General features: G+C 34.8%; 1 protein-coding gene across 6 annotated transcripts in view; it reads left to right on the plus strand.

Moving 5' to 3' along the window:
• Window positions 1-12,284, plus strand: part of LOC115212037 (plexin-A1) — a 695,010-nt gene that overhangs the window by 596,266 nt on the left and 86,460 nt on the right. For all 6 annotated transcript variants that reach the window (XM_036502774.1, XM_036502773.1, XM_036502772.1 and 3 more), the window contains 4 exons: window positions 6,989-7,158; window positions 8,314-8,465; window positions 9,555-9,657; window positions 11,355-11,491. In XM_036502774.1, the coding sequence (XP_036358667.1) occupies window positions 6,989-7,158; window positions 8,314-8,465; window positions 9,555-9,657; window positions 11,355-11,491 (562 nt within the window). The remainder of the gene's footprint in view (window positions 1-6,988; window positions 7,159-8,313; window positions 8,466-9,554; window positions 9,658-11,354; window positions 11,492-12,284) is intronic.

The following is a 12,284-nucleotide window of genomic DNA, read 5'->3' on the forward strand; positions in this document are numbered from 1 at the left end:
CATTGTTCTGGCTTCACATTGTCATTTAGTTTGTTTGCAAATTCAAGGATGATGTTGTCTAAATCACATCTTTTTAGTACTTCTGTATCAATGAAAGTGAGAGCCAGTAAGTCACAGAAAATTTCAAATACCTTGGTGCATGGACACAAAGTACTGAAAAAGACATCACAGCAAGGAAAGCTTGCCTGGAGCACAAGCCATAAATTGAGAAAGGTATAGAGTTCAAAGTTAGCAAGGAAATTGAAAGTGAGATTGTTTCTGGCAACAGTGGATTCTGTTCTTCTATGCAGGGCTGAAACATGGATGTTCACTAAAGCATTGAAGAAGCAGTTGGACGGTTGTTATACAAGGATGCTTAGAATGGCACTCAATGTCTCCTAAGAGTCATACAACAAACACCGACTTAGACTAGGGACTACCAAAAGCAACATTGAAAATACAACATATAAGGATGAGGCTAGTTGACAACTGTATCAGACACACCGATGTAATTGCTAACAAGCTAGTGCTCTGGCAAAGCAGACATTGGATTTCAACATCATCCTCCAGCTTGTTGTATCCTGTTAACCCTTCCAAACTGTCAGAATGGAAGATGAACATCAAAAGATGATAATGATGATGAGGACGATGATTGCATGTGTGTGTGTGTGTACATGCATCTATATATATATATATATTGTTGCTGTTATGTTAAACTGTCGTATGTCCAAATTTGGCCAAATGTGTTTTATTCAATATTTATTTTTGCTTGCAATAGCCTGTTCTTTTGGTCAAACTATTGTATCTCCAGCTGCTTCAGATACCAAGATATCAAAAATTGTTATTGTGTAGTACAACAGTTTTGCTATGGAATGGTGAAATTATTTTTGTGTTTTCTGAAAAAGCAACGTTTTGAACTTACAACATTTTTGCATAATAGCAATGATATGTGTGTGTGTGTGTGTGTGTGTGTGCGTGCATATATATATACATACATACATATAGATTTAACACTGTTAAAGAGGACTATTCATTCATATGCAAAAATAAACACCACACAACAGCTGTTTTCTTTCCTTACTATTTTCAACTTCAAATAGGTTAGAAAGATTTTTTTCCAGTCATGTATAAAACATTATGTTACTGGGTCTGTGTTCTATGTGCTGCAACTTCATAAACATTTATCCTTTACTATTATTATTATTATTATCATTATCATTATTATTATTATTATTATCATCATTATTATTATTGTTATTATCATCATTATTATTATTATTATTATTATTATTATTTTCTTTTCCTTTTATAATCTCTCATTGTTTTGTTTCGAAGTTAAAGAATCCATTTAGCCTCAGTGCTCTAGGGTTAATCATTCCATCACAAAAGTTACTGATGCAAATGAAGAGATGCACAAAAGAAAATGATAATTACTCTGTGAAAATGGCAGTGTGCATGTTGGCATGCTTCCTTCTCTTGGTGGAGCAAATAATAAAAACAATAATGATGATCATAATAATAACAATAATAATAGTAATAATAGTTATTGTAATGATAATAATAATAATAATAGTTGTAATAGTAATGAAAATAATGAAAGAGAAGAGAAAAATTTTGTGTTAAAGAAGAAAAAATGTTTCTTTCCTGATTTGGCTATGTATGGATATACATTAATATATATTTGTGTGTGTGTATGTGTATATATATGGCGAGAGAGAGACTGAGATACATGCTTATTTTATGAAGACAGAGAAAAAGAGATGTGTGTGTAGATATGCATATAAGTGTATGTGTGTAAGTATTTCTCAGTCAAAATGTTCGATTGTACATTTTTAGTTGTTCAATCCACTGAACTACCAGGCTCTGTGAATAAGTACATTAGTGACTGAGTATTCCACAGAGAATGTAACCACCATGTTAATTCTGAAGCCAGTCAGTGTTATAACATTTGAGCTTTGAATTACTGGTACCATTTGGCATGCTTTCTCATAGTTTCCATGTAACTAATTTCAACCACAAGACATGGAGCAACCTCAAGTTATGGAAAATGGCCTGGCTTTTAGTTGGTTATGAGGTTTCCAGTTGACCTGATCTATGGAAAAGCATGCTTGTGAAATTAACATGCAAGTGAATGAACACTCCACTGACATGTGTACCCTCAATCTAGTTCTCAGGGAGATTCAGCATAACACAGAATGTGACATGGCTGACCCATTGAATTACAGGTACTACTTGTTTTTGCCAGCTGAATGAACTGGAGCAATGTGAAATAAAGTATCTTGCTCAAGGACACAACATGTTGCCTACCCTAACCACTAAGCCACATGTCTTCATTTTGCAAGTGTGTGTGTGTGTGTGTGTACACACACACACATAAACATTTGATCACTATAAACAAATCATCGGTGTGGTTGTTCGGTAAGAAATTGTCGAACCCTCATATGTCATCTAACGATGGTAAAGTCCATCATATATGTATATATGCGCACACACACATATATCATCACATCGTTTAACGTCTGTTTTCCATGCTGGCATGGGTTGTTTGACAGGAGCATCCAGCTCATGCCAGCATGGTAAACGGATGTTAAATAATGAAGATGATACACTCACTCACTCACTCACACACTCACACACACACACTCACACACACACACACACACGCATGTGTGTGGCTCTCTGTTGTTTATAACGAAGAGTGTTCCAGTTGATTTGACCAACAGAACAGCCTGCTCTTGAAATTAACATGCAAATGACATGCATGCCCATAATGTAGTTTGCAGGATGATTCAGCATGACACAGAATGTGTCAAGGCTGGCCCATTGAACTGCAGGTACAACTCATTTTTGCCAGCTGAGTGGACTGGAATAATGTGAAATAAAGAGATAAAGGACACAATGTACTGCTGGGAATCAAATTGACAACCTTAAGATAGAAGCATCCAACCCATGCCAGCATGGTAAACAGATGTTAAACGATGATGATGATGATGATACATACACCCTCTCCCCCCCACACACACATAGATATTAGCTTGAATTACCTTAGCCACTAATTCATGCACCATTGCATATGGTGAATGACATTTGCCAAGGTTTTCATGTATGGGATTGAACCTAGGATTTCAAAATTGCTGAACTTAACTTCTTAACATTTCTGTCACACATGCAGCTATGTATATTTGTAGGTGCAGACATAACTGGGCAGTTGAGAAGTTCACTTCCTAATCACTTGGTTTTAGGTTTAGTCCCACTGCACAGTACTTTGGGCATGATTGTATGGTAAGAAGTTTGCTTCCTAACCACATGGTTTTGGGTTCAGTCCCACTATGAAGTACCTTGGACAAGTGTCTTCAAGTATAGCCCTAGGCCAACCAAAGCCTTGTGAATAGATGTGGTAGTTGGAAACAGAAGGAAGCCTCTTGTATGGTGTGTGTGAGACTTTTGCCTGTGTTTGCCCCACCACCACCACCACCACTTGACAAATGTTGTTGGTGTATTTATGTCCCCATAACTTAGCAGTTTAGCAAAAGAGGCCATTGGAGTAAGTACTAGGCTTTAAAAAGAAAAATAGGTTTGGGGTCAATTTGTTTGATTAAGATTCTTCAAAGTAGTGCCCCAACATGGCTGCAGTCAAATGAGTGAAGCATGTATGAGATGTATTTGTATATACAGTAATCCCTCAACTATTGTGGGTGTTACATTCCAAAACCTCCCACAGAAATAATTAAAATCCAAAAAAATCTAAATACCTATCAGCCACAGAAATCCATAATATACTGAGGATTCCACAATATAAATTTACATATATTAGCCAGAAAAATCTGCAATGTACTGAGTGCATGATAGGTGAACTACGATATGGTGAGGGATTACTGTATATGTCTGTGTTTGTGCTTGTCCCCCACCATTGCTTGACAACCAGTGTTGGTTTGTTTATATCCCCATAACTTGTTCAGCATAAAAAAAAAAGTGACCAAAATAGAGAAAGATCATTGTATATATAAAAGTGCATTTTTGGACCTGGCAGAACCCAACTCTCTCCAGATATGACCACATTGGATTTTTTTCCCAAGATGACAGGCAGAAAGGAAGAAAGATAAAGAATTTGCCCTATTTTCAGATATACATACACACATGAATAAATGTGTGTGTGTGTGTGTGTGTGTTGATTACATCAGTCCCAATGCTCATCTGCTACTTATTTCATCAACTCCAAAAGGATAAAAGGCAAGGCTGACCTCTGCAGAATTTGAACTTAGTACATGAAGACAGATAAATTACCAGCTCACCACATTTATGTATAAGTATTACACAAATACACACACATTGATATGCAAATACAATGATTGTGAGTGGGCATATGTTTGCAGATATATATTTGTATAATATCACACATACACACTCACAAATATATATATATATATGTGTGCATGTGTGGGTGTGTATAAAAATTCCTTACTCTCACTCAATATGAGGTATGTATTATCTCACTACAGTAAAGAGTTTCACTTAAAAAGAATAATAAAAATAGTAATGGAAATAAGTCTTTGATTGCCGCAAAATAAAATATTTAATGCATAAATATATCTTTGTGCGTGTGTACACACATATATTTGTGTTTGTGTGTGTGTGTGTGTTATATGCACACACATCTAATACATATAGAATAATGAATAAAACATTGTTTTGTAATTGTTCTCTTTTTTACTTTTTTTATCTTCTTCCTCTTACATTTATTTATTTATTCATTCATTCATTTATAGCTTTTCTAATCAATTGTAAACTTCCTTTCTGTTATATTACAATCACTTATGGAAGATGCATTTAATAAAAAAGAAATACAAAAAGCAACAGCAAAAAAAATTATAAACAAAATCTTTTTCAAAAAAATTTGTAAAGTAACACTATATGGAATGATAGGGATGTTCAGCTGTGTTGTGTATATATATATATATATATATATATATATATAAAATTGAAGGAATTGGAGTCAAGAAGAGGGAGAATGGTTGGACACTTGTTTATTATTCGCTACAATTGTATGGTTATGTTGTATTCCTAATAGATACAACATAACTATATATACATACACACATACATATATATATGCATACATAAATATATATGTATGTACATACATATATACATATACTCAGACACACATATACACGCACAAACACATATCTGTTCAGTTCTATTCAGCATTTTTTGATCTGCAGTTATGGCCCTTTCTTTCAAAAATAGCTTGTTTTTTAAAATTTATGTATTTATTTAATTTTTTGAGAATATGAAGACAATACTACACATGAGAATATATGTCAAATAGTTCAACTAGCTAATTATTGTAATTTGCTAATTATAAATCATTAGTTAAGGTATTTTCCTATGACATTATTGACCAGATTCAATACTTATGTCTGACAAAATGCTTAGCTGCAATTAAATCCAGCTCTTTACATTCTGAGTTCAAATTCCGTTGAGATCAACTTTACCCTTCATCCTTTCAGTGCTAGCTGAGCACTGGAGTTGATGTAAATGACTTCCCCCTCTCAAATTGCCATCCTTGTGCAAAAATTATTAACAATTATTAACCATTTTGATACTCTGCTACCTGAAGCCAGCTCTGGGTTTACAACTCTGTGTTCTTATTTAAAAGTAATCTAAATATCTAATCAAAATCTTACATCAAAATTTAATAGATTCACCTTTTAGCATTCAAATTTCTTTATCAAATTCATTGCTTGTCTGTTCACAATGTTTTGAATTAATCACACATTAATTTTTACTATAAACCTGAGCTGACCAAAGCCATATGAGTGAATTTGGGGGATGGAAGTGATCTGAGAGCCTGTTGTGTGTGTGTGTGTGTGCGCGCACGCATACGTGCGTGTAAGTGTTAAATAAAAATAAGTTAAGAGAAATAATGCAGAGAGGCCATTGCCATGTATTTGAACAACATAAACAAATATGATACAACATAAATTCTTGATTTATTAATGGTATCTCTGGTTCTAGAACATGTGTCACAATTATCAAATGACAGTTGAGAACATCTCCATATGAGAAAAGGAGATAATCTAACAAATCAAGATTTCTATGAAGTTGACTTACCATTTAGACAAGGTACACACTTATTGTCTAGAGCATAAGAGGGCAAACTCAAACATAGGCACCATCAACAATTCTAACCTATTGCCAGCAGCCAAGAGACATATACAAAGAGAGTAGAACACATTTATAGCTTCGGCATTTGCATAATGAAAATAATCTTAGAGAAATAGGTGCAGGAGTGGCTGTGTGGTAAGTAGCTTGCTAACCAACCACATGGTTCCGGGTTCAGTCCCACTGCGTGGCATCTTGGGCAAGTGTCTTCTGCTATAGCCCCGGGCCGACCAATGCCTTGTGAGTGGATTTGGTAGACGGAAACTGAAAGAAGCCTGTCGTATATATGTATATATATATGTGTGTGTGTTTGTGTGTCTGTGTTTGTCCCCCTAGCATTGCCTGACAACCGATGCTGGTGTGTTTATGTCCCCGTCACCTAGCGGTTCAGCAAAAGAGACCGATAGAATAAGTACTGGGCTTACAAAGAATAAGTCCCGGGGTCGATTTGCTCGACTAAAGGCGGTGCTCCAGCATGGCCGCAGTCAAATGACTGAAACAAGTAAAAGAGTAAAAGAGTAAAGAGTAAATAAATCAGACTGACCAGTGGCATGCATTTGAGCAACATATAGAAAATACAGCCATATCAAATACCATAGATAGGTAATTAATTAATAACTGGCAAAAAGAGTCAGAGAATTTCAAGCATCGGTATTCATCAAAGTTTAGTAAGTGCTAAGGTATGAAACTTTCAGCCTTTGTGTCACCCCATAACCTCCGTTACTTATTTATAAAATACATGGAAACTCATGTTTCAAGGTCTATTTTTCTATTTGCACTGTCAAACCTATATTATATTATATCATGTGTTATGTTAAATTATATTTCTTATTGTTGTTTACAGTTAAAATGTACAAATGTGAATCGATGGCTACAAGCTGTGGTATTTGCTTAACCATGGACAAGATATACAGATGTGGCTGGTGTGAGAACAAGTGCAGTATCCGGTCACAGTGCACCAATTACCATTGGTTTCCTAGCTCCGAGATTTGTCGCAATGTGAAAATAACTGAGGTAAGCATTATACCTGTTCTCAATCACATCTTGAATGCTGCAGAAATACTCATAATGTGCTTGTATTTTGGTGCACACACACACACACACACACATATATACATATATAATGTTTACATTTTATCAAGGAAGAAGTTGACAGTGACTTCGAAGTTTCAGTTTGTTAGCCTTCATCTGATTGTTTGATGAAAGCAATGATACTGAAGCTCTAAAGACCATGTCGATCTTTAATATGTATGTATTCTACTAAAAAAATATTGAGTAATCCTTCTTCAATTTAATATTAAATTGTTTATTTGTGTGTGTTATTTAACATGAAACAAACAAAAATAAGATTTTGCTATCATACCTGTCAGTTTTCCAATGATGTGGCAAGTTTTTGTATGATGTAATGCACAAATAATGAATAAGATACCATACTATTGAAACATGTGTACCACACATTGAACTGCTATCGTCCATTTTCCTCTTTTTATTCTGTATGTGTGTATTATACTGGTATAAAAAGAGGTGAGGCATGTCTGTATGTAAAATCTCAAACATCACTGTTATCTTCACAGTGCCTGCTTTTTTAAGATATCATGAATCTGGGTAGATTTTCACAATCATCTCAGTTATCTCATTGGTGATACAGACACAATACTCTCAGATGTCCCCATGACTTTTTTTACTCTTCTCCTTCCCTTACCTATATATCTAGGACCCTCCATCACCAACTTTTGACAAATTTTAGCCCCTGCATGTATCTTCCATTTCTCTCACATGTTCTCTCTGTCAAGTCTCTCTGAAATCATACCTTAATATGAGGACACTTTGGATAATGTTTTACTTGAAAGACTATGTCTAAAAGAACTAATAATGGTTATTTGTGGAGAAAGTATCTAATTAAGAGGATTAGGTACCATTTTATTTTATTTTCCAATTTAAAGTGATCAGCATTAAAACCATTCATCAAAATTCAATGTTAAGTTATATTCCAAACCCCAATTTAGTAATGACAAAGTTATTTTACTTTGTTCTTTAGTCTAAAATTAATTAAAGTAAAGTTTGTGTTTTCAACCAAAATATAGTAACAAAAGGATTAAGCACACCCTAACATTTCCAGCCAATACTTCTCTGAATATGTGTTAACTTTTTTTTTTTTTTTTTGAACAGTTTCATCCATCAAAAGGTCCAAAAGAAGGTGGAACCCTTTTGACAATTAGAGGAGAAAATCTTGGTAAAACATTTTCAGACATCAAAAAGGGAGTGACTGTGGTTGGAGCACATTGCGAACCTATAGAATCAGAGTATGTTCCTGCTCAAAAGTAAGTAAAATTAAATATTGCATTCATTTTGTTCCACTTTAGGGTAATGAGCAGGGGATGGGGAGTCAGGAAATAACATAGAGGTAACTTTTCATGTCAAGGTTTTCAAAATAAAATTGGTTCTTATTTTTTAAAAAAGAAATTTAGCATATTAACAGCCATTGCCTGTTTCTGGAACCTACCAGTGATGCCATGTATTTCTGATCACATTGCATATTGTTTAATTACAAGGAAATGTAAGTTTTGGGCATTTTTACAATATTTCATAATTAAACTTGAATATTTAGAACTCAGATGCAGTGAACTGGCAGAATTGTTACTGCGCTAGGAAAAATGCTTAGCAGCATTTCTTCCTTCTCTACATTCTGAGTTCAAATGCTGCTGGGAGTCAACTTTGCTTTCCATCCTTTCAGGGTCAATAAGATAAGTACCAGTTGAGCATTGGGGCTGATGTAAACAACTTACACCCTCCCAAAAACCTGCTGGCTTTGCACCAGAATTTGAAGCTAATAATTAGCACTCATTCTATTTTGATATCCTCAAAGCCATATCAAAGATACAGAATAAAATATTTTCTAAAGTTATGAAAATGTACCACCAGTGGTGATTGTGTGAAGTTTGTGATGAACCACCAGTGGTACGTGTGACGGTTAATGTGTTAAATGATGATTACTCCCTTAGATGCACACATTACTTGCAAAGGAAGACAAAATTTGCATACATTGCCAATTTTCATCCACTGCAAAATAATAGAGGGTAAGTAATAGTCCATGGAAAAATCCACAACTACAAGAAGGAATTTTTTGCACTCACATTTCACTCTGCTAAATATATCATCAATTCAAAGTGTTATGTCTGGTGGTAAAAAAAAAAACTAAAAGAACATTTTTCTTTTGTTAAATTTTTTTACTGTTTGTTTGTTATTTTCTTTATTCAAACAAGTGGTTTCTTCCAGAGGTCACAGATATTACAAGGGTAATCTTCATAATATTTGGTAGGATTAGAAATTTTAATTTGCTTTTGTGTTTTAATTAATTAACTGAATAATTGAATTAATTTGTTCAATTTGTTTTATCTTTGTCAACCCAGGATTGTTTGCAGAACAGGACGCTCTTCAAAAAAGAGCGGCGCCGTCCGCGTTGTTGTGGCAACATTTGCATCAGCCATGTCAGATTTCTTTTATCAATATGTGGTGAGTATTCCACTTCTGTTTGTTCAACTTTATGTCCAGTAGGTTGTAAATATATAGCATACACACTTGTTCGTAAATTGCAATCTATTGCTAGTTATTCATAGCTTACCATTCATATGGTCCTGCTGTCTATAAATAATTATTCAGTAATATAGGTTGTAGCATAGCTAGGTGCAGACATAACTGTGTGCTAAGAAGTTTGCTTCCCAACTATATAGTTTTGAGTTCAGTCTCATTGTATGGCACCTTGAGCAAGTGTCTTCTATTAAAAATAACCCTAGGTTGACTACTTCCTTGTGAATGGATTTGGTGAATGGAAACTGTGAGAAGCTTATCGTGTGTATTTGTGCATGCACATGTGTGTGTGTTATTCACTCCTTGGTTTGGCTTCACATGATAATTATAAACAAATATCAGCATAACACAAGCAGTGTAAACATCTTGTCATAGCAAAATGTTAACTTACATGCAAACAGTTGAGGGTTGGTGTCAGGAAAGGCATCAGGCTGTAGAAAATTTGCCTCAATAAATCGCATCTGATCCATATGAGGATGTCAGAAGGTGGTGATGATGATATATCATGTTCTTATGGCTATGAGATTTTCTTCATTGAAATTCTAGTTCTTGTAAGGTTAAACTTATTTAGAGGGTTGTTGGTTTCTTGGTAGTTTTGTTGTATATAATTATGTCATATATTAGTATTGCACAATTGTCCTTCACGGAGATTCTGATGAGGGGGTAATACATTTGTAATTAGTTCCAAGACAAGCAACTGAACTTAAAAAACATAACACAAAAAATATTTTAAAATACTTATTAGCTTATATCTATTTCAATAAATGGTTTATACGTATTTTCATGTGTATCATATTTGATTTGCTGCTTCAATATTAGTTGTTATGTGTTTTTAAAATTCCTATGTTTTAACACTTTAGCATTCAGGTACTTTGAATTACTTATGCACAGGTGCAGGCATGGCTGTGTGGTAAGAAGCTTGCTTCCCAATCACATGGTTCTGGGTTCAGTCCCACTGCATGGCACCTTGGGCAAGTGTCTTCTATTATAGCCTCGGGCCAACCAAAGCCTTGTGAGTGGATTTGGTAGATTGAAACTGAAAGAAGCCCGTTGTGTGTGTGTGTATGTATATATTTGTGTGTGCATCTGTGTTTGTCACAACAACCATTGCTTGACAACCGATGTTGGTATTTTATATCCTCGTAACTTAATGGTTTGACAAAAGAGACCAATAGAATAAGTACTAGGCATACAAAGAATAAGTCCTGGAGTCAATTTGTTCAACTAAAAAGCAGTACTCCAGGATGGCTGCAGTCAAATGACTGAAACAAGTAAAAAAGTATCTCACAGCTTTGAGATTTTGATGACATGACTGTTTTTTAGGATGACACTATGTGGTAACTGTGAGAGGCTGGATCTGACCAGATTGAACATAAAACAAGTAGAATATTTGGCCTGGATATGGCCAGTTTGAATGTTAAAGTGTTAAATATTGTCACTGAATCAAAAGTTGGTCCATTTTTTCCTATTATTTTCTGAAAAAAAAAAAATTATTAAAGTCAAAATAGATTTATTTTGAAAGGGCTCTCTAGTTTATGGAGGTTTCGCTGATTACATATGTTTCTACTCATAGTTTTTTTGCATATTATTAATATGTTTTTCTGTTCATTTTCCTTTTTTAGGTACCAGAAATTAATGGACTGGAGCCAACAATGGGACCCAAAGATGGTGGCACTAGAGTCACTGTCAAAGGTGATCATCTTGATGCTGGATACGAAAAGTCTATCACGATCGCAGGTTTGCCATGCAGGATTGAACGGTAAGAATTTCAAAGAAAATCGTAAAATTCAATCTTAGTAGCTTTTAGCTGTGGAGGTTTTTGTGCAAGTGTGTGTGTGTGGGGCGGGAGACACCGACTGCAGGGCACCTTGTGCAAGTGTCTTTAGCTATATCCCTGCAACTGTCAAAGCTTTTCACATAGATTTGTTACAAATTTGTTGTTATTGAGGTAGCAAGCTGGCAGAATCATTAGCACACTAGACAAAAGGCTTAGCAGTATTTCATATGTTCTGAGTTCAAATTCCACCGAGGTTGATTTCACCTTTCATCCTTTCAGGGTCAATAAATCAAGCACCAGTGAAACACTGGGGTCGATGTAATCAACTTATCCTCTCCTTGTGGCAAAACTTGAAACTATTATGATTATTATTATTATTATTATGATTATTTTATTACGGTGGTGAGCCAGCAAAATCGTTAGCACTCCTGGTAAAATGCTTAATGGCATTTCATCCTATTTTACATTCCAAGTTCAAGTTCTGCCAGAGCCAATTTTGCCTTCCATCCTTTTGGGTTCGATAAAATAAGTACCAGCTGAGCATTGTGATCAATGCAGTCGACTTGCACCTCTCTAAATCTTGCTGACCTTATGCCAAAGTTTGTTAGCATTATTATTATTATTATTATTATTATTATTATTGTGGTGAGTTGACAATCATTAGCATGCTGGGTAAAATGCTTAGCATCATCATATCTGTCTTTACATTCAGGGTTCAAATTCTACCAAGGTCAATTTTTTGCTTTTCAACCCTTTCAGGGTTGATAAAACAAGT

The sequence above is a fragment of the Octopus sinensis genome, linkage group LG5 (genome assembly GCF_006345805.1).
Source record: "Octopus sinensis linkage group LG5, ASM634580v1, whole genome shotgun sequence".
In the NCBI taxonomy this organism is placed as follows: Eukaryota; Metazoa; Mollusca; class Cephalopoda; order Octopoda; family Octopodidae; genus Octopus; species Octopus sinensis.